The 24220-nt window shown below is 33.9% G+C and overlaps 3 protein-coding genes across 7 annotated transcripts; 2 read left to right on the top strand and 1 right to left on the bottom strand.

The window, feature by feature from the left end:
- The first annotated feature begins 599 nt into the window (after nt 1-599).
- On the top strand, nt 600-5611 carry LOC105432400 (uncharacterized). Its single transcript, XM_011647200.3, has 4 exons — nt 600-739; nt 2794-2831; nt 3329-3577; nt 5086-5611. Exons 1-4 carry the CDS (start codon nt 736-738, stop codon nt 5194-5196), a joined length of 402 nt encoding a protein of 133 aa, XP_011645502.1. The 5' UTR covers nt 600-735; the 3' UTR covers nt 5197-5611.
- LOC105432398 (uncharacterized) lies at nt 5581-23496 on the bottom strand. 5 transcript variants are annotated; one of them, XM_089085346.1, is made up of 12 exons: nt 23128-23496; nt 21153-21319; nt 14040-14158; nt 13826-13965; nt 13611-13740; nt 13338-13475; nt 13096-13272; nt 10227-11549; nt 9989-10137; nt 8752-9134; nt 8396-8677; nt 5581-8135 (listed from the first exon to the last, which is right to left on the bottom strand). In XM_089085346.1, the coding sequence occupies exons 3-12, from the start codon at nt 14151-14153 to the stop codon at nt 6814-6816; spliced, it is 4158 nt and encodes a 1385-aa protein (XP_088941472.1). In that variant the 5' UTR covers nt 14154-14158; nt 21153-21319; nt 23128-23496; the 3' UTR covers nt 5581-6813. The 5 variants fall into 5 exon arrangements, with proteins under 5 accessions (XP_088941472.1, XP_088941474.1, XP_025075477.2 ...); XM_089085348.1 differs by lacking the exon at nt 21153-21319 and adding an exon at nt 14351-15178; XM_025219692.2 differs by lacking the exon at nt 21153-21319.
- On the top strand, nt 16802-22492 carry LOC105432397 (pickpocket protein 28). The gene is made up of 12 exons (XM_089085353.1): nt 16802-17863; nt 18403-18530; nt 18595-18720; nt 19074-19277; nt 19557-19671; nt 19807-19955; nt 20074-20275; nt 20529-20799; nt 21172-21289; nt 21376-21501; nt 22032-22123; nt 22207-22492. The coding sequence occupies exons 1-12, from the start codon at nt 17519-17521 to the stop codon at nt 22389-22391; spliced, it is 2061 nt and encodes a 686-aa protein (XP_088941479.1). The 5' UTR covers nt 16802-17518; the 3' UTR covers nt 22392-22492.
- Nucleotides 23497-24220: the final 724 nt, after the last annotated feature.

Genomic DNA, 24220 nt, shown 5'->3' with positions numbered 1-24220 from the left:
TGATCGTAATATATATATATATATATATATTTACGAAGTGGAAATTTATTCGTGAAAAATATATTAGATATATATAATTTGCAGATTGGCTTACGTAATACTTGATTTACTTAACTCTTCAATTATTTTATCAATTCGATTTGCGAGGATGATGCGCAGCGACTCATCCTGTATCTATAAAAGGAAAGAAATCCGATACGACGCGACGACGGTCGCTAATGAAACGCATGATTTCTCATCAACGATTCTCGCATTTGAAACGTCCTGTACTCAACAGCGAATCACGACATTTTAATGCCCCGAGTGCAACACAATTTCAGAATAGGAGACTGTGCCATTGATATAAATATATTTTAAAAAATATTTAATTATCTTTTAATTGAAAGAGGTATTATTATTATTAACAGAAATCTTATTAATATTAATAGACTATGTTATTTATTGTATATAAACATAAAAAGTGTAAGTTTTTAATTATAATATTAGCACATTAAATGCCAGGATTTATCATATAATCTTAATTTTTATGGAACATTGAATATTCACAAAATGTTAAAGATATAATGCTCTATTGTTAATATTTTTTTTGTTTGCAGCACGGATCGGTGACTACTATACTCCATGCTATCTAACGGACGGTCCTCAGGCGAGGAGGAGACACCGCGGCAGATCAGTCGACGAGGAGACACCGTGTCGTGAGGTTCAACAGGTGTGAGCGAACGTCGCCCGAGAAGCATGGGTAAGTTGAGCACGACTTGGCTGAGATTTTTCCTAATATGCTGTTCCTACCCGACGAAAAGGGTCGAGTGTGTCAAATAACAGGATATCGCGTTGGAACCTATCCTACAATACACAGATCTCACGACCTGGCGCGTCGCGTTGGAATCTCGCCCGCCCATCCCGCGGAAAACGATCCTGGATCCTTCCGCGTGCAGTCTCGCGTCATAGTCCTCGATGTAAATTCAGCGAGTTTTGTCATGGTCGAGCAATTTTAACGATCCTTTCTTGGATGATGAAAATGCGTAGATGATACAAAAGTGCCAAAAGAGGATCTCGTTCTCTCAGACATTAAATGTCTTTTAGATATTTCTTGACGTTTTTTTTTTTTTTTTTTTATATTATAAATATCCCAAGAAAATAATTTACATAATTTATTCTCGAATATTTAGAGACTATAATAATGATATCAAAAAGATATACATATTTATTTTTTAAATGTTTCTTGGATATTTTAGATCTTTTAGATATCTTTTCAGATATCTTTTTTATACTTTCTGATCTATGTATGATATTACCATTCAATTAAGATTAATATATTTTAAAAATATATTATGATACAATAATTTAAATAATTTAATTTTAAATCTCAAAAACAAAAGTGCATAAGAAAGGATTGCCTTACATATTTTCTGCTCTTTCGACATTGCTGTTTGATGTTTATCAGATATTCGCTATTTTGCTAGTTAAAGTAACCCATTGAAATGTTCCTTATAATTTACAAAAATTTCTCGTTCGTTCATACAGTTTCTCGTGGAATTTGACGAAAGTTCGTAAATTAGAAGAGAGATACAAGAAAATCACTTTTCACATATGCAAGTACGTCTCAATTGCAAAGATGAAAAATAATAAAACGTACAAATATCTCTCGTTCAAATTACAGGTATTGGAAAAGAATATACAGGAGAGAGAAAAAGAGAGAAAACTTCGACAATCAAATGTCTTTTGCCTAGCTACTAACAATCTATTCGATCCGGATAGACGCTGAAATGTCATGGATAATATCTCGCCATGAAAATGTCACGTACAGATGCATCTTGGTGCATACAGTCAAATGTTACGCAACCGTGCGCTTCAACCATCAACATCGGTGAAACGATTTTTCTTCCCCGTTTATGTTTATCGAACCAAGTCCCACTCTTCTTTAAGTAGAAGAATTGCGCGCTGCGCCTTAAATCGAAATTTATTCCACGACGGAAATTTATGCGTCGGCCAGTGCGACTGTCCGCGGACCAGGATACGTTTTACGCGTGTGCATTGCGTAAATGACGGGGAAAGTCTCGTGGGCCGTGATAATGTCAAAAAGCCGAGACGGTTCGATTGATTTTGGGTCAGCATGGAACGAGAGAGAACCTCTCGCACGCGAGACCGGACTCTGGTCGTTGACCGTGAAAAAAAAAAATACATGTGCGAACGCGCGATGCGAGAAGATAGTAAACGCTGACCCAGAATTGAAAACTGTGGAAACGCGTGTACGTTAATCGATTCACGGGCGAAGAAAAAAGAGAGGAGAGAAGGTCTTATCGGGTGTCGTGATCGCAATTACGCGACTCTGTGACTGGAAGAAATTATCCGAACCTGGATCTTAGTTAACGGACGTCCGGCGTTTTGCCATTGTGAACGAGAAGTGCAAATTGCACGAGAAACACTTCAATGGGCTACTTTAAGAGGAACAAATATTATATTCTATTTTTATTTAATTACTTGAATAATCTGCTAATTAAAATGGAAATAATAATTCAAGAATTTATGTACATGCCATACTCAGCGTATAATTTAGTAAAAAAAAATCTAGAAATTATTATTTCATTTATGTATTACGTTCTTGTCTTCGGCATATTCTTGTCCTTAACGGCGGAATTGCGAGATTTTATACTTGCGCAAGATAAATCGCCGCTAGTAAATATTCCGAATCCTTTCTCTATCTTTTTTTTCTGTGTTCTTTTTTTATGACATTGCACCACTTTGCGTAGTTGATTTTTCCGCGCTGACTCACCTTTTTGTTTTTTTTTGCAGGGAACATTTACGTCTGCAGCCTGCTCGTCGCACTCGCCGTAAGTGGTCGGACTTTTATTCATCATGAAACGTATGCAGACTCGCGAATGCACTTTCCTATGCTTCTTACTCCCGGAAGCTGATCATTTTCTCTCGCATATCGATTCGGGAATTCTCTGTGCGGGAAGCTAAAACGCCGACAATTTAATTAACCGAAATCGCACATAAATTAATTCCAGCTAGTTTCCGTAACGCGTATGAGAAACTTCCTAGCGTGAAATTAAAACTCCTTCCTGTTGAATAATTTTGCGCTTAAATGCTAGCGAGATAATTTATAAATTTTTCTAATTAAGTATGCGCGAAGCTGCGCATGTCTACAATTCGGTAATATCTAAAATTTTTAATTTTTAATTTAAAACTTGAAATAATTGAAATTTTTAATTTTCGAAATTATATACAGCAGAAGAATGAGAATCTTTCTATGATTTATTATATTAATTTCATGAAAAGAAATTTTTTAATCATTTTTTATATATATTATATATCTGTGCCGCAGACGTTTCTCGTCGTGGTGCAGTGTGGTGACATAATGCGCAAGAGTATCGTCTTCGACAAGAATACTCCGGACGTGTTTTATTGTCCGCAACACAAGCCGATCGGTTTCGAGAAAATGCTGGTCAAAGCGAGGCCGCTTTCCAGGCTCTGTCAGTTCGAGGGTCGTCCGATACCTGAAGATTACAAGAGCGATTGTTATAACGACGTGGATGAGACCGAGTATGCCTGCAAGGAAAAGTATAGAATCATGGTGAGTATCGAGTTTTACTCAAAATCGCGATAGAACACGCATGTGAAAATTGCCGGAGGTGAAAATGTGTCTTTATATAGTCTTTAAATAATTGGCACGCATACAACTTTAACTTAGAGAATATTCAAAGAATTTATATTTATGGGAAAGCAATATTTTTATTGATATACAGAAGCATATTGCCCTTTTGAAAATGTCTAATTTCCAATTAAATTAGATGCTATCATTATTAAGATCAATGAGCTTGCAAGATAGAAAATTAATGTTACTTTAAATATTAAAAAAGAAAGTTTATTCGATTTGGAAAAAAACATAACATCGAAAATCCCATAATGCGTGTAACGGATTGGTGTCGGTTTTTTTCTCGTTACAGAAGCGATTCAATAATCAGGATGGGAATGCAAAAATTGATGTCGAGAAATAGAACGGGAATGATGCTGCACGACCGCAATCTACGCGCACGCAAATCATAAAATCCAAATAGAATCAAAACCACATCATACTAATGCTCGGGGCTGCTGCTGCGTCGGAGGGAGAGCTCGACACATTTATAAAATAATATTTAGTATAAAATAATACTTAACGGCAACGCAGATAAACTCGCAGTTATCGTCTTAAATTATCCATTTCTTCATATTACGATATATTATATTATTATGTTACGTTTGTATTCAAGCAAACAGTACATTAGTAGATAATCAAGTCACTGCCGCATCGAATATTCAAGATGAAGAAATGGATAACAAAAAAAAAAATTAACAAGCAAAATATTCATGAAATAACGAGATAGTTTGTAGTAAACATTTTTCTACTTAAGGCACGAGATATACGATAAGGAACGATAAAATTGGTTCTCTAATTTTTAAGCTTCGTCAAGGGGAAAATTTATTTTTATAACATTATTAATAAAACTAACCGCAATGGAACTGGGTGATTGATCATTAACCTTTTGACGGAGCTTCGGGAAGTGTTGATGCTTTCAGATGAGGATCCAACTAGAATAGCTTACATGTTTGAATCACATGTTAGTAAGCCATATTATAAATCGCATTTATTAGACGCTTGTAGACACTTTTAACCATGGAAATAAAAAATTTGTCAGATTATCTAAAAAAATGTGATCAGAGAATTTCGAAATAAATAAGATGTTCACAGAAGTCACATCTTTCAAGACTTTACGAGTTTGCAAATATAAAATATTTTATAAGTTTCCTTATCTATCACTGTGTATACATCAAGATTTTACTTTCACATATACAGATATATACATGAATAAAGCATTGATAGAATAAATATTGTTTATTAAATTATTTTAATCGTCAATTTGTGTCACGGTATCTCGAGGAGATATATCGAAAGTCAGGAGCTCATGGTATGTAGTCCTTCAAGATCGAATGCATATAAATAATTAATCACGCCGAGTGCGAGGAAAATGTAAATTACATCGTAGATAGATTATTTACGCTACTGTCATACATATGATTATCTAACGTTGGCCTTTGTTTTAGATGAGACTTCATCCACCGGGAAGTAACACGCCGTATAACGGGACACGCCTGTCCAAGTTTCTGGCCTTCGACAAAGATTTACCGTACGCGCGAAAGAAGAATCAGGTGTAGGCGAGAGTGGCTGCATTCAAGGACGATGGAGACCTTGTACTAACAGCAGCTGTTCGCATAATAAACGCATTCGTTATGTTATTTTACATGTCGCGAATATGCGAATGCAATTAAGAAAAAAAAAAGTCGCCGAGTTTCTGTAACCCAATTAACGAGAACTGCGTCCCAACAATCAGCGGGCCGGACCTGCTGCTGATCGCTTATTTATGTTACCATTTATTCGTGATACTTGTGTTAAATGACTTAACGTTCCTACTCGGCTTAATGCGCAAGTGCGAACGTCTTCCGAGAAGTGCAGTGAGATTATTTTTGTAACATATATTAAAAACATTTTATTTCTTAGTTATGTAGAACGTTTCTTAGGTAAGAAAAGAGAATAATATATTTAAAGAAATATATATCCATTTACCTGTCTTTATACATTGTTATTTTTTAATCAGTAAATGTCAATTATAATGTTTGATATTGTGACAATATGTTTGTGTTGATCAGTGCACATTTATTCAGATTCTATTTAGGAAACAGTTTTTTTTTAATGTAAATTAAATATATATTACAATAATTTGTCTTGCAGTATTTAATTACAGAAATATATGGTAGAATTTATAGAGTATATTTATACAGATTCGAACGAAAAGTTCCAATTAAAATGTAATGGTTTTTTCTAAACTAATTATCAGCTATCTGATACGACATTAACTGAATTGGAGACATATATAAAAAATTATAATCTTTTAAAACTCTCACATAAAATGATTAATTCGCTATTTTGAATAGCTTCCTCTGTCTACAAATTATCTACTTTTGTATTTTCAAATCAATATTTCATTTTCATTTATGGAAGGAGGAAAAGAAGGTTAAAATCCTATTCTCCCATAAAACTTTAAATGTTAATATTCGTCAAATGTACAACGACACTAACATTTCTTCATCTTCATTCATTACAAAATTTAAATTACAGATAAATTTATATTTAATTCGAATTCTATTTTCAAATGCCCGATATTACTCGATGAAGCATTTATGATTAATATCCCTATTACATAAAACAGATTAAAAAGACATTCTTGCATCTTTTTATAACAATGTTTTATAATATAATTCCATTTTTTTAATCATAAACATAGTTCTATTGATGAAGATTTTAATATGACTCAATTTCAATTGCCTCGATTTTAATATATATGTATATAATTATTTCAATAGTACGAAAGAGATATGGCAAAGTTATAATAGAAACTCTCTGTTATTCTCTGTAATATATGAAAGGGCCATTCATATTTTATATTGTACTAAAGATTAATATATAAACTGTACATGAGAAAAAATTAATCAATACTAAGAAATAATACTCTTTAAAATACTATTTGTACATTATGTAACGAAAAATATATCGACTTAGAATCGTTAAATTAATTCTCTTCAAACACATCGTCGTTACGATGAGATATCAATAAATTGTTGATAAATTCTCTCTTTGTTCTTATAATCTAATAATTAATAATTAAATAATTAGCATACCAGTATGAAAATAAAAGTTATCGAATCGCACATATCACATATTGCAACAAATTAAGGAACAAAGCAAAGATAAATCGGGCTAATTAATTGTATACTCTACAAGATTAATTTCCCTCCATTTGAAGCTCTAATCTGTGCTACTTGTTCCGGAGTAAGTATGAGTTTGCTGCCGTTGGGCAGTGCCAAGGCGTAATGACTTCCGGTTTCATTTACGACCACTACCAACTGTGTGCTGGCATTTGTTGTCTGTGGCGGCGGATTATTTTTTACTGGCGTAATCGATATACCGCCTTGACTCATTCGCTGAATGATCTGCGGCGGAAGAATGCCCTTCGTCGAAGGTACGGTGATATCCGAAGTGATCGTAGGTTTCTGTTTAAACTGATTAATATCATCTCGAGACACTGACGACCTAACTTTATCGGTCGAAGTTACAGTGGTACTGGGTTTCTCCATGATTATCATCTCTATCTCATCATCGCTATCACTAAGTACGATTAAGGACGTAGTTTTCTGACCGCTGTTCTCTATGCTGGGTGTCTGCGGTACTTTCTGCCTCGGTACTGTTCTGGGTGTACGTTGAGAAACACTGCCTCCTCTCACTGATTTCGAATTGGCGGACCTTGGACCATTGCTTCTAATAGGTATGCTACCGCTTCTTATCACCGCGCCATTAGGATGCTGTAAACTCTGTCGTGGCGTCGGATATCTATTATTTGAATTGTATCTGTTTTGCGGCCTGGGATTTGGATTCTGCGGACTTATCATCGGTCTGGCTGCGATCATATATTCTATCTGAGGCTGCGTCGTAGCCACCATATAGGACGCATAATTCGCGTTGCTAACATACGGTTGACCTACTATCATTTGAGGTCTCTGTTGCTCATAAACAAGCTGCTGAGGGGCGGGCGGAGTCTGCATTATGTAATTCGGCTGCATGTGCGGCTGTATGTAATAACCTTGTGGAACTTGCGGTGGTGCAACTACTCCCTGTACAATTCCGGAGTTCGGCATCATATAATAATAATTTTGTTGTGGATTCATGGGCCCATAATTGTTTTGATCATAGTTTATCATCGGATTAGACTCATACGATGGATTTTCATCTTTGATATCAAGTTCCGAATGCACACTGCTGACAGATTCGATATTGCAAATTGCATCCGTGGAAGGCATCGCTTCCTCAGATTTTTTGTTGTTCGCTGTAGATATGATGGTATTAGTGCCAGAACTTTGCGAGTCATTTATTTTTTCGGGCTCTTTGATTTTGTTATCCTTGAGTTTAACTTTCAGCTTATCCTTGATTTTTGCATTGACAGGATGAGATGCACCAGATGCCATATTGTTCTGAGACGAAGATCCATTTTCCTTGATGTTTTGCACCTTATTCTCAAATGATTTTAATTTTCGATTGGTAGCTAAAACATCAAAATTATAAGAATGTTAAATAAATCATCTAACATTTTCAATTTTAATATAATATTTTTATTATATTAATATTGACTTCGATATTCATTTCACCACAAAAACCAAATCTTAATTAAAATAAGTAAAGGCTAGAGAGCCAAATTGGATTTGCTTATTATTATTGCTTGCTTATTATTATTAATTACAAAAATATAAACAAAATGCAACACAACTCTAATAAACAGAATTACCATAGAGATCGGATACTCACATGAACGTTTATTTTTCCTTTTGCGAGAGCTCGGTAAAATCCAATCTTGATCTGAGTCCTCCTCTTCCGACCAGTCGCCAGCGTGTCGCTCTTTCGGATCAGCGTGAAAAGTGGATGTATCGTTCTGTGTGCTGGGAGCCGCATACACTGCCTCAACGTCGGCCCATTCCTCCAGCTCATTCTCGTTGCTTTCGTCATCTGAATAGAGCTGTTCTGTGTATGAAGAGATGCCGCGCGCTCGTAATACTCGTCGACTACCGTGTTCCGTTTTCTGCTCTGCGTCTGCGAAAAATGTTTCGCATCATTCCTGATATGAAGAGGAAAAAAAATATGGGAAGTGATGAAAAGAGGAATACCTTTGTCATTCCATGCGCTCTCGTTCTCTTCGTCTTGCTTGTGTTGTCGTTTCTTTCCCTCTTTCGCGATTTGGTTTCTTCCTGATGGCGCCTCAACATCTGGTTGTTTCTGGTCGTTTTCGTTTCGCTGCTTGTCGCTCGTTTCCCGGTTCTCGCAGTAACTCTGTTTGAAACTCTTGGCTGCAATTTCGTGTTCGCCCTCGACTTGTTGCCGCGGCTGTTTTGAGGTGTTTTGGGTGCCAAGTGGGGATAGAGTAGGTTGCGGTAACGTTTGTAACGTTGCGTCTCCGGGAATTGACAATGGATCCCTGCCCTGCGATCCAAGAACCCACCAATTAGAGCTGAGACCACCCTCACTGGATGAGTCCTGATCCTCCACACTGCTACAACACACCATCAACTTGTCTGCCATATATGCTCGACAAAGAGATTAATGTTACTGGAAAAGGTGTGAACAACGGTCACACCATCATGGATTGTAGCAATCTCAAGGCGTCAGGTAATTTAACACGTTGGCTACGGAACTAATTTCGGTATGCTTTCCGTTCGGTCGGCGCAGAGAGTTGAGCGCGAGCTGGGTCATATAGAGCATAAACAGAAGATAACACGCTCAATTCGACTATTCTGTTCTAATCTTTTTCTAAAATTCGATTTTAGAATACATAAACATAGGAAGTATAAACACAAGATTTCGAGTAAGAAGACGATGGCTAAGAGATGGAAAAAAATAATAATAAATAAACGTCATAACGTTTTGCGTGTAAAAAAAATCAAATTTATGTTTAGATTGCTTTAATAAACTACATTGAAAAATATGTCATCTATATATTTTATTGAATTATCAATTTTATTTGATAAGTTTAACAGTGTCGATCCACGGCCGACCTAAACGAAAAGTGTAATGTCTGTCCCTAGAGATCGACGCCGTCCAAACGGAAAGATCAGTGTCAGTCCCTAGGGACTGACGCCGTAGCCAATGTGTTAACCAATGAAAATGAGAAAATATGAAGATGCAAAGTTATGATGTATGTAAGTTATGATGTTGTTTCATGCTGCATGCTTATGCACCAAGCTAAGAAATTTCATGAGCATTAATAAAGCAGAATGGCACAGCATGAGATAATATTTTTAATGATTTTCCGGTTATTTTAATATATGACGGTGCATGAGATTTTGAGAAATAAATGTCCAATTATTTCGCACTTTAAAATATAAAAGATCATGTTATATTACATACCCGTCTTTAAAGTTAGACCATTCTCTTTGAAGTTTCGCTTTTGCTTTTCGCATTGCATCCTTCAAAATAGTCTCCGTCGATTCTAAAGAATTTAACAAATCAGTCAACTTTTTTATCAATTTCACTTCACACAAAGGAACAATATCCATCTGTAAATATAACGAAATTTTAAATAAATAAGTAATAAAATATTATATAAATAAAATCAATATCAATAAAATCATTGTATCAAACTTACGTTGTTGGAGTCATTGTTTGACAAATTAGCAATGAGACCTCTTAATCCTTCCACACTATCAGTTACAAGATAAAATTCGGAAATGCTGAGATCGGACAGCATCTTATCGAAATGTTGTTTATATTCATCTGTTTGTGAATCCTTGCAACTTCGCAAATTGTAATTATTATCAGAATTGTTCGTGTAATCATCCAAATCATATTCCGTATTTTCGTGTGATCGCATCTCATTTGTGAAGAAATCTTCCTCATTTGTCTCATCTATTTCATCATTTTCTAATCCTTGCTCTTTTATTTCTTCTTTCATCTTCATTTCAATTTTATCTTCTTTATTGCACTGCTTTATTGTACTTGGAGATCGTAAATTCATTTCTTTTGTTAAGTTAGTTTTTTTAACCAATTTATTTGATTTTGTTTCTACTATCGATGAAGATATTTCCATATCACTGAAATGCTGTCGTTCAACAACTTGTTCATTGAACACACTATCGATACAGGAAGATACAGAAAACTCGTTAAATGTTGTTTTTCTATTCAAACTTTTTTCACTTACATTAATGTTACTATCACTAGTTTTCGTTTCACTCAATTTCTCATCATCTGATTTGGAGCTCAACGTTGAAATATCACTTATATTATCACTGATCAAAATATTTTTGGAATATACATCTTCAGGTAACTTTGAATTCTCGGCATTGATTATCTCGTGTAATTTTTCATCATCTGTCTTCGAACTGTTGGATGAATTATCGCTCGATCTTTCATCTTTTTCAGCAGCTAATGCTTCACTACAAGATATTGTTATATTTTTATACAATTCTACAAAGTTTCCTTCGCCGTCATTGTACTCGCGTTCGGGTCTCATTTCCTCGTCGATTTCCGATGTTAAATCATCTAACATTTCATTAATTATCTCTATATTACAGTTATCATTTTGAGTATTGGCAAAGCCCTTGAACATCTCCAACTCGTCGGCAGATCTATTATCACTAGAGGTATAAGTATCATAACCACTGGATCTTGCGTTTGATAGCGTACTTTCTTCAGACATTTTCGATAAACTCCTGCTACGCTTTCTTCTTATGACATCCAGGCATATATTATTATTATTACTACACGTACTTGTACTACTCAGATTCGTATCCTCACTGATAAACGAACCTGCAGCGCTATCATTATTACTAAGATCCTTATCATCGGTTCTATTCTCGCATCTATTTACTCTGTGATCGGACAAATTATTGTGTAATTTTCTTTTTCTACCTCTAGTCAATCTCATGCTTACTAACTTGCTCATTTCTATCTCTTGCTTTGGTTTGACAGGCTGCAATACACGAAATTCATACTTTATAATATATCCGTAAAATATATAAAGTTTATATATATAAAGTATTTTTGTATTATTTTAAAATTTTCTGAAATCGATTATCTATTATAAACATCAAGAATCTTGAATCCAATATTTTCAATATTCTATGATTGATAGTCGTTTTCTAATTATTAGATACAGCCATATCTAAAATTGAAAATTTTCTTTAAAAATTTCATAGTAACATTTTTATACAAAATATATTTTATCATGAGGAATTTGTTTCTTCATTCCATAATCATATATTCATACTAAATAATTAATATAAAAGGATTAATAGTCAAATTCATCAAATCAAGGATGCAAAACAATTAATATAAATTAATCACAAGATATTAAAAAAAAATGAACATTTTAAATTTTACTTAGTCCTCATCAGCATCAATATGACACAAATATTGAGACAAATTATCAAAACATAAAAATGAAAAAAATGGAATTAAAGTTGTAAGACTTTAATATTTTGGCGATAAAATCAAATAATGGACGAATTGAACATATAACATTCCTAAATAATGATGTACTTAATTAATATAAAAGTATGTTACGATAAAAGTTAAGAGACTATATCAAAGTTAGATAATAATAAACAAATTTAAAAAAAATGATCTAACGATCCATTTCGGGTCAAAATTAGGCAGTCTATTATTTAAAAAATTCTTTTCTCAATTCTTTGATCAATGATAAGAATTATGTTACGATATAAGATGAATCCGCAGATGTCAAAATCGTAAATGTTCAAAATAAAGTTCTAATAAGTAGAATAATGAAAATATAACTCTGCACAGAGTCTACTTATTTACTAAAATGTCAATAACCTCTTAAATCCTAAGTATGACTAACATAGTAATTCGAGTTTGTAGGTCAAAGTGGATATGTTAACATATATTTATTTTAGTGCAGTAAGTTCGAAAAAGCACTTAAAAGTAAATAAACATTTAAAAATTCTTCGACAGGATGTTAAAATAAAAATTATCAATTAATTCAATGTCATTATTAGAATTTATACTATGCTTTTATTCTTTAATAAGGATTTTCGAAATGAATTTTTTTATGATGAGAATAAATATTAGGACTAAATGAAACTTCATCTTTAAATATGATTAATTTATTTATCATGTTTTCCATCCTTAATTTGCTCGAATTTACTCCTTAATTCCTTCATATTGTACAACAAGCATACTGCTTTCTATACAGCTTGTATATTATTTTCTTATTTTAATTAAATTATCTATATAATGCATATTAATGAATAATTAATAAAAATAATAAAAATATTTTTTTAAAAAATATATAAAATAGAAAAAATATAAAACAGACTACGTGTTCACCTAAAGAATTTTCAATTGTTATCTCGTCAAAAACTCGATATCCATATTCTAATACATATGTATTATTATCTATTCACTACAGGCAAGAACACTAATTGTATATAATGTTCCGATTTTTATCAAATATTTTAAGTTTACGAAACAAGGTTTCAGAAAAATAAGTGAATTACCCTAACAGTCGACAAAATTTTGTTGTCCAGACAATGCCTATAAATTCTGAAGTCATTCGGCATAAATTGCGGAAAGTAAATGTATTTCGCTCCATTGCGATCGATTCCTAAAATTGTTTCAAACTGATCCTCCCATGGTTGATTCACCATATCTTCCTGAACAGTTTTCCTGGTATGCTATAAAAATTATAATACAAACTTCAATTTAATAGTTCCTTATTTTTAAAATTATTCGGACTCACCATAATTGTATCACAGACAGTTTTCAGTAACCAGACTCTTTGCTTGAAGTTAAGATCTTCAAAATCTTTGCCTTCAAGTAAGGAAGTTTCAGGGAAGATGTTCCAGAATTCTGGTTCAACACCAATGGTTTCTAGAACCTAAAAATCTTTGATCATATTTCTGGTCATTGTGGTGCATGTTATCGTTTATGTTATGTATCTACATTGCAGATAATGCAAGATTATAAACTATTATAACATCAATTTGTAATACGAATGTACAGCAGTACGTACTTTGGTTGCGTCTTTGTGCTTTGCGCGATAAATTTTGAACCAACTCGACATCTTATAAGCCAAAATATTGGTCCAAAATTCATACGGCATCGGTGGTACTTTGCGTAGCTTTGCTTTGGTAGTTGGGGAACTATAATAAAAAAAAAATCATTTTCTATATTATAATGTTCTTTATTCACATTATCAAGAATTATCTCGAATTAAATTTAATATACCTCAGCAAACACGTCATGATGTTTGCTAATTGTTTTGAGGCCCTTGGCATTAATAGCATTCTTTCCATCTCATATAAAGATAACTGAGGTATGTTAAGAGATTCCTTCGTTAAATGGAGGAAATGGAAAATTTGTGGTATCTGAAAGAGTTGTAAGAGACATTTTTTTATACAATCAAAAATTAATTAATAAAACAATGAAAGGTCTTAATTACCTCCCACATCGTTTCCATTTCCTCCCTTATCTCGTCGGTAAAGAAATTATCCTGCTCTCCATCGTTTATCTTTCGTTCTTCATCCTCTTTTCGCCTTCTAGTTCTGCCCGACATTTTGCCTGTTACAAACAATAAAATCATTAATAAATAAAAATAATTTAAAACCGGGTCAATCGGGATCATTAATTTTATTTTATCGAGATAGATATCTGTTGCAAATTTTGTGAAAAAAAAAAGAAACACAATTTTTTCTAGAATAAAAAAATTTTTTTAAAGTAATTATTAGTCGGAATAGACTGGCCTAGACTTACTGCATTTTCTTTCATACAAATTCAACGATATTATTAATTATACAATGTCAAAGTGGGAATGTTATAAAATATCACAGTTGACTGCTATCAGAATATCATAATTCCATAAGCAATACTATGCTGTTAATTGCGCTGATAGAATCACGTGTGTATTTAAAAGGCGTTTCTTGTCACTCATGCATAATCATTATCGTCGTTTGTGACATCGTCGTTGCAGAACAAACGGCGGTGACCTAATATCGCTGTTGTTGTACAAAGAGTATTATCTTGAAAAAATCCGACCTTGCTAACACTCGCGAAGGTCCCCTTTATTTAAAGTATGCAGTTCGTCTAATTGCTACATATAATTCCAACGGTAAATTCTCCTTGACGGTTTTCATTATCATAATCAGCATGAATTATTTAGCCATATACTCTTCGCAAAATGTCTCGCTCGTTTATCATTGACCGACTCTATGAATAAAAGATTAAATTAATCCCTCGTGCGTGATCGATGTATTTCACGTCGTCAAATCAATTTCGTTGAATCAAAGCGTGACGATAAATTGCCGATCACCAGTGTCCATCCGGCAAATTGCTTTCGTCGCCCATAATTTCGTATAAGCGTATCATTGCCGTTGCCACCCGGCAAACATCGAGGGTGACATTTCGTTAGAGATAAATACGAACATCAGCCGGACAAAGCGGCCGGCTTGGTCGCGACTTGCGTGAGGTGCCGTTAAATATCGATAAGGATAACACTGAATGTTTGCCTTGTAATTACGCTGAGGGGACGTTCCATCGGAGGAGGCAGTCACGAAACATTTCCACCGCCGACGAACGCCAAGTCTGTAACCATTTTACAACTCCTGTCCTGTTATGCACAACAATGGAAAAATTGCGTGAAACTACGACGGCATAGTCTCATTACGGTTTTCCATATGGCCTTCTTTTGCATTATATTCTGTGCCAACTATCACTACTTATGATAACAATCCGATCAGCCGTGGACTTTAAAGACGATGGAGAAAGTTGAATGACGCCTTGTGTTACATCATAATATGAAGTCAACCAGTCAGTATTTATAATTAACGCCTTTGCATTAATTATAAATATATTAATATATTCTTTAGCAAAATCGCATATTGCGTAACATTTATTTAATAATATAAATTCATAGTAATAATATACATACATATATATGTATACATATGTATACATATATGTATACATATTATTATATGTGACACACACACACACACACACACACACACACACACACACACACACACACACACACACAATAATACATAATTATTACATTTAATATTAAATCAAATCAGAATGTTATAATCAAATTAACTTAATTAATTTAATAATAGTGCTGATTTGATAATATCAAATTCAATGGTAATTTTATTCGAGAAAGGTGGGACAGCGTAAATAGAAAAAAAAAGAAAAATAAATAAATTTGCGTGCACGACCGGAGCGACGCGAGATAAGGTTTGTTCGCGTAGACGTTTTTATTAATTAACGTCACTTTTGCTTAAGGATAGTAATCGCTCCGGTCGTTACGTTGCGGTTAAAACGCATAACAGTCCATAATCGCGTATTCCCTCCGATCGATCTATCCTCTGTTTTGCATCGGTGATGTACGCGCGATCGATGCGACAGCGAATTGCCGTCTATTTTGTAATAATGCGTGCGAAGTAACGGGATAATTACGTATATCCTCTTTTTTTTAATCATTTTTCATGCATAGACAACGCGAAACTACCGATTAAAAATGCTTTCACACGACTGTGAAAGCGTGATTCATATTTATTCGAATAGGAATTCGCTCGGGATAGAATTATCTGCGATTGGGATAAAATTAGAAACAACCCCCACGATATCATCATCCGGTATTTAATTTTTCTTCCCGTAAAGAAAATTGTATGTGAATATGTCTCCCTTCTTTTCTTACCCTTCACCGCATTGCGCACGGTGTGTTTAAAGTCATCTAACGTCGGATCGTATCATAAGTACGTGCATTCGATTAGTCAGAAAAAAGGGAAGAACCGTCACTTTTATGTACTCGTTTATGTTAAACGAGATATCTCTCACGTGAGAGAGCAGATATTCAGGAAAGATAAGTCGCGCTTATCGAATGTTTTCCTATCATTTTACAGTCAACGTAACTTTACTTTTACGTGACGCTTGTTTTTTTTCTTCCACGTCAATACAAAAATGTCATGGAATAATCGGATAACGCTAAATGACAAACTCAGGAAGGACCATTATTGCGGCATAGGCACGCAGATGTTTCGGGGATGCGATTCCCTGTCGTACTTCATCTGGAAGTGAACATCGGAATTTCCAAATAAAATTACGGCATCGAGAAAACGGCAAGACGTCGGAAAATTTTCCTGAAAGAAATAAAAAACAGGAAAATCAAATTTAGATCTTCGAAGATCGGTCAAGTCTGTTATTAGAATTAAGACCGATTACTCCTTTGTAAGAAGTGGGAGGACATAATTTGATACCGCGATCGGCCGATTTATGCCTGTCTGCTTGCGTCTTGTTAGTACAAGAACGTTGAAATAACAACAATGTTCATTTATCTGGACGATCATGAGCACGTGCACGCACACGAGCACAAAAGCCTGTGAGCATTATATCGCCAAAGTTGAAAGGATGCTCGCCGCTATTGTTACTTTTCAGTCAGCTGTCGACCGTCTTGGGGGGTAGTTTGAAAAAGTCTCGCGACACAACTGAAACTTTTTCCCCATCAGGCAACAAAATTATCCGCTGAAACTCGGGATAAGCGGCTTGCTCTTTGCACTAGAAAGAATTGTTTATAATGAATAATGCTAATTAATTAACATAAGGATTAATATATTAATTGAGGAAGAAGATTCCAGAATCGAAATTAACAAACATCGTTTATTCAGTAACAATCAGAAGGGGATGTTCTTGTTAATTATCAAACTTACTCCACAGGACAAATTTCTCTGATAAGGACACGACAAAAAATCGTTGATGCGTAATTTTGCGAGAGAATAGAAACGTGAATATAAGCAATATTCTTTTTCCTTTCAAATTTATCATAAAGTGATTTAACGAGGCACTCCACCGAGAAAAAATAAAATCGTCGAGCGAATCACGAGATCGCAATGAGTTAAAAGAGAAAGAGATAATGACTATGAAATGGAGAAATCGTCATTTTCGGAGCGAGAGAGAAAAAGGCCAATCTTCAACCCATGGAACGACGCGCAGATTTTAACACACGTCAATTCAAACGTCGATCGTACGTCTGATCTCGCTCATATGAGACTATTTGATGCGTCCACGATGCCGTCGCGGATCTACAATCGCAATCCCGGGGATGTCGGGAGTCAGAATTATTATAATACCGCTGATAGAGCGCTGCCTGATTATCTGAAAGATAGCACCATCACCCCGTCGTACTCCATCAACACCGTGCACTTGCAAAATCCTTACAAGCCACCCCAACGACTGGAGGGATTCGACACGACCTACGATCACACGAAGGTAGGATTAATGTAATATAATATGTAAAAAATTCTTGTTTTCGGCGAAAAGTATGTGCAAGATTGGGTAAATTATTTTCTTTTTTAACTTCTTTTTTAAATTAAGTCAAAGTTAAATGGCTTATAAATTAATTTAATTATGTTACATGAACAGAAAATTAACTTAATTAAAAGTTACGTCAAAATTGGATTAATTCAAAAGTTAATTTAAAAAATATTATTTACGTTAGACTAAAATATCATAATTACTTTAAACAATTACAGTAATTATTTAAACACAAAAAGTACAATATGGAAAAAAATGTTAACTTAAACAAAAGTTAAAGTTAACACGTTTTAAAAAATAACTAGTTAAGCCAAATATTAATCTATTTGAAATTAATTAAGTTAAATTAAAAGTTAATTAAGTTAATTAAAAGTTAATGATAAATTTTATTACTTAACTTTTAATTATTTAGTTATTACCCAATCTTGAATATGCTATCAATCGAAAAATGAGATGCGTGTCATATGAATAAAAATAAGAATCTCAATATATAGGATATGTATCGCTCGCAAGATTTCACCCTAAGATCGAGATACAATAATTTGTTCCCTAAAAACGACTTGAGTATGAACTCGTTGGGGATGAATAAAAGTAGCGATCGAGAGAATGAGAAAGCTGAAAGGTAAAGATTTTTTTAATCAATTAAAGTTATACGAAATATATCTGAACTATTGTAATTCTTTTAGATCGAAGATCGGGAAAAAGCATAAAAAATTGGCAAAAATAGGCGATATTGCCAAGGAATATTGTTCGAATAGCAGTCTCCACGGTTTGCGTTACGTTGGTAACTCGGATTTATCCACTGTAGAAAGGTATAAGAATTTTTTTCAAAGAAAAATCTAAAAAACGCAATAGAAAATTTTTTCAATTTTTTGTCATCAGTTAATTTTGAACCTAGAATTTCGCTAAACAAACTTAAAATAATTTTCCAATTATCATTACAAAGAAAGAGACACAATTTTCAATATAATAAAATTAAAGAAATTATTACTTTTCATGTACACATAATACAAATTTAATTACACTTACGCGTGTTGTTACGTACAAAAAATTAAATTACGCTACATAAAGTTTTTAATTAATATATAAATGTATCGTTAGTTGTATTTGCCCTATACGATTTTAGGATAGAAATGATAACGCAGAACGCGTATAATTCTTGCAGAGTATTTTGGATGATCACGTTCACCTCCGCGCTGACAGTGGCGATATATTATATTTGTTATCTTTATCAGAAATGGAACGGAGCTCCCATCATTATTGCTTTGAGCCCGGAGCCTGTTCCTCTCAATGAATTTCCGTTTCCCTCCGTAACTATATGTAATATGAATAAAGTCAAGAAGTCTGAGGCAAAACGGATCGAGCGCGGGTAAAGTGCATTAGATTATATTAGCTATTAACATAATTATTAATTAACACTTTTATTCTAATTTCTTCTATATTGCCCTATAATAATTAGCAATTATATAATAAATTATAAATATCATTGTTAAAATATAATAATATATAATTAATATATAAATATAATAAAATATAATTAATATATAAATATATAAATAAATATATATAAATAAATATATATATAAATATAATTAATATATAAATATATAAATATATATATAAATAACTTTTGAATATTTTTTATTAGATCTGATGATTTGGAAAAATTATTGATGGATGACATTTGCAATTCGGAAAATAATATAACTTATGACGATCATCAGACTATAGATTTTAATAAGATGCTGCGATTTATGATCAACGTAAGTTGCATCATTTTGTTCATCGATTTTGATATCGAAAAAAATTAATTAAAATGACTGTTTTGAGAAACATCACGTTAGTCTCATGATTGAGATCTTAATACTTTTATTCTGATTTCTTATTTCTGTATTCAGGTATCCCAGCCATGCACAGACATGCTATATTATTGTCTTTGGCACGGGAATCAGACTGAATGTGAGAGAATTTTTAATCCTACTATGACCGACGAGGGTATTTGTTGCAATTTCAATTCGGTGAACAAGAAACATCTCTTCTATAATGCGTGAGTGAAGATTATAATAAGAAATATCAATTTCATAAGATACGATAGATTAAACTTGTGCAAAAATGCGAAAAACATGTCAAATTTAATACAAATTTCTACTAAAACGATGTTTCAGACTCGAATGGCCCGATCTGAATATTTCGTATCCATCTGAAAGTGTAGATTGGAATGCTGAAAGGGGATACAATGCGAGTATGCCATCGGATGTTATACCATGGAGACCATATGGTGCTGGATTGCTTTACGGTTTGACTTTGGTTCTTGATGTTGATATGGATGAATATTACTGTTCAACAACTGCTGGTGCAGGCTTCAAAGTACGTCTTATGAAAACTTTTTTTTTTACTTTGTTGTCGAGACCTTATTAAATAATAAAAATTTTCGGAAATATCCACTTAAGATAATAACTAATAGATAACTAATAGAAAATATAAGAATTCTTTTCTTGTTAAAATTTAGATTCTTGAATTGTTTTCTCAGACTAATTGATTAATTCTGTAGAATGATTTTTATAATAATATAATGTTAATTCCCGATGGAACAATAATGATTATAATCACGACTTCGAAGATGCTGCTCCACAATCCTGTGGAGACACCAAAAGTCGCCGACTTCTCGTTCTCGATCACACCGGGTGAAGAGACTCGGGTGATCATAAGGCCACGGATATCAACTGCTAATCCATCGATAATCTCCATACCGCAGAGGAAGCGGAAGTGCTTCTTCACATCCGAGAGAAAGCTACGTTATTATCGAACGTATACACAGAGGAACTGTATTTTGGAGTGTGAGGCGAATTTCACGCAACAGCTTTGCGAGTGCGTGCAGCACTACATGCCAAGTAATTATCATTGATTTCCGATCTTACTATACTAATTTCAATTTATTCTTAACAAATTTATTAGATATTGAATGGATCATCTGACATAAAAAATACATTATTTACATTATTAATTAAAAAAATTATTCTGAAATATTATTGGAGAAGAAAATCTTTTAATTGAATTTAAGAAATCAATCAGCTGATCTTTATGCTTCTTGAAATTTTTCTCTATTCTATTCTAAAGTCAAAGACAATATTATCGTTAAAACATCTGTAACATTGTTAATATATCGAATTGATGATGCTGACATAATGAGATTTTACTGGATTTCTTCTTAACTTGATAAAATTGAATTTCTTTGTTCACCTACCGCCACAATATTATTGTAGAATCGTCAAACACACCGATCTGCGGTAAAAAAGATGATCCATGCGCCAAACGTGCCAGACGAGCCATGGAAGTCAAACTTTACGATGAGGATTTAACGAATTCCAATGTTACAAAAATGTGAGTCCACTCTTGGAGTTTTATTTTTTTCTAGCAAGAGAAAGAAGGACACATCACAATTAGTCATGAGCTTTCATTTTCTATAGACCAAGCTGCAATTGTTGGCCAGGATGCTTCGAGATCAATTACAGGATTGAACTCTCACAGAATAAACTGATACCGACTTTCCAAACTGCTAAACGATACGTGAAGAAGAACATGAATTATTTCACGTAATTAAATCTAACTTTATGTAAGCTAAACTTATCGTGGCAGGTGCCTATTGATGCGATAAAAGGAGTGCAACAGGTTGATGTTCAGGCCTCAGAATACAAGGTGTCCCGGAAAAAGACACTCAAATAGAACCTGCTAATTTTCATGCTACGATTTAAGTATAAACTTAACATTGATTATTAAAAATGTGTGTTGATTACTATCGATGATACTTTTCATAATACAAAAAATTGTAAAGAAAAATTTATTGTTAAATTAAGATTGGATCTATTTGGATATCTTGGACGTTATTCGCGTCACGTCGAGCTCTTGCCACAATTGCATATTCACATGCTCTTTATAAATAAATCATATATCCGTTTTTCAACGTACACCAACTTTAATCTCGGTTTAACTTATTTTTTATTTTTTTTAGTTCTAAGAATTAAAAAAAGATAAAGACCAAATTAAATCGAATTAAAATTAATAAATATTTATATTGACATTTCCTTTTCTTACGTAATTTATATCTTATAATTTTTGGACATAGGGAAAATATGGCAGTAGTTCATCTGTTCTTCGTAGATTCCCAATTCACGAAACACATAAAGAATGAGCTCTTTGGATTCACCGAATTTCTGTGTAGGTATCCGACTTTTACAACTATTGAAATTAATTATTATTGAAAAAGGGAGAAAAAAGAGAAATATGAATGCAATTTACAGCGAGTACAGGAGGCTTACTGGGCCTCTTCATGGGCTTCAGTTTTCTATCATTCATAGAATTATTGTACTTCTGGACTATGCGGCTGTGGTGCCGCATAATCAATCATCATCGGGCAATGCAGAGATCCACTGTGCAGACACATCCAGACGATAGCAAGAAAATGATCTATCCGTTCACAAACTGAATTAAATGCAGATATTATGTAAATAGTGACTTATCGAGAAAAATATCATTTGCAGATGCATTGGATGTATTATTTTTAATAAATTAGAATATTGATCAATCCAGTCATCAGAATATAGTTATTCATTTCAATGGAAAACATCAAGTTTCTTAATTTCGCACCAACAGTTGCTCAAATTAGTAATTTGGAAGTTACCTCGAATTAATTATTTTCAAATAAATAAATCAACTTCTGAAAAAAGAAATCTGTAAAGTATCATCCTTCTATCCTTAATTTCTATTTCTCATCTAACATACAAAACACCTTTCGTACGTTACGTCAGAATGACTGGAATTGTATCGACAACTATGATAATGATCGACTGTCAGAACTTTCAAGGTTTCATAGCGGAGAAACGCGCCTTATACATAACGACAGTCGCGTTTTCATCGTCACGAGTGACCGGAGTAGCGAATAGGGATCATGTTCGCGTGTCTGTGACACGGAAATTTCATTTCGGTACCACGCCGGCGTCAACAGCGGATTAATGGATCGCGAGATGGTGTGACATACATTTCATTGACGAGGCCGAATCTCGTCGTTGATTTGCAATCACGGTTATCACTGTCAATTCGGCCAAAGTATCGCGAGGTCAAACCAGGATCTAAGAAATAACACGCAACAGAGAAGGAGAGGGGAGGGGTGGGGGAGAGAGAGAGAGAGACTTCTTATCATGAAATCTCCAATTTGCAGTTACCTTTGTTTCACTCGTTTCCATTTACAATTGTGCAATTTTAGGTGACAATTGGACGAATGTCGCGGTGATCATCGCGGCACATCCGGGAAATTCAACTGAAGCACCCACGACGCAGACCTTCACCGTGGCACGGCTTACGCTGACACTCGCGACGACGCCATGACAGTCGAGCCGATGGCGCACGCAGCACCAGCTAGCGGAGCGACCAATCGCGGCCCGCTTCAAAGTGGTCGCCTGACATCCCCGTCTGTGATTGGATGACTCGCTCGCCGCGAGTTTTGCTGCTTACTTCACGCGACACGCGCATGAGGTCGCATGACCAATCAACTGTGATCGTATCAGGCAAAACATTCACGGTAACTGGAATTTTCCCTCGAGTTATGGATGTCTATTTCTATTAATATAGATTAATTTTAATTTTGATTTAACTTATTTTTTTATTCTAAAAATTGGAAGTGTTAATTAACATTTCTTTCTTGTTTAGATTTGAGTCGTATTGATACTTTATTAAAGACTCAATAAAGCATGTTTTGAATTCATAAAAAAAATTGTAAAAGAAATGAAATGTATAGAATTAGAATCAATAAAAATTTAGAAAAGAGGTTGAATAACCTGAATTGAGACTTTAATTTTCATCACTTTTGATTTTAACAAAGATTCCTTATATTTTCTGTAAAAATTAGTGTTGAAAATAAAGAAATATACCAAGGTTTCTCTCGCCCTGATATTTTTACTAAAAGGATGTCGATCAAGGAATTGAGGAAAATATTTCTTGATAACTCTATAACTCTAGGGATATTTGCGTGATGCAAATGTATAAGAAAATCAATTGCGAAAAGAAAAAAATCGATAATTCATAATTTCGTTAACGTCGTATGGAAACTCGATAAAAATCGGATTTGGTAACGAAGTGATAAGTTTTGCAAATGGTTATTGTGGCCTTTCGGAATCTACAAAGTTTTATCTCTTCATTATAATCAAATGTATAAAATAACACGTATGTTCTCTCTTGGCACGCACTTGACGCACGCACACGCATTTACACACACGCACGCACGCTCGCTCGCATCCACATGACGAAAATAAAGGTCAC

This window comes from Pogonomyrmex barbatus, unplaced genomic scaffold (genome assembly GCF_055798465.1).
Source record: "Pogonomyrmex barbatus isolate J1 unplaced genomic scaffold, ASM5579846v1 scaffold1, whole genome shotgun sequence".
Classification (NCBI taxonomy): Eukaryota; Metazoa; Arthropoda; class Insecta; order Hymenoptera; family Formicidae; genus Pogonomyrmex; species Pogonomyrmex barbatus.
The sequence above is the reverse complement of the archived record's forward strand: the minus strand, read 5'-3'. Positions and strand labels throughout refer to the sequence as shown.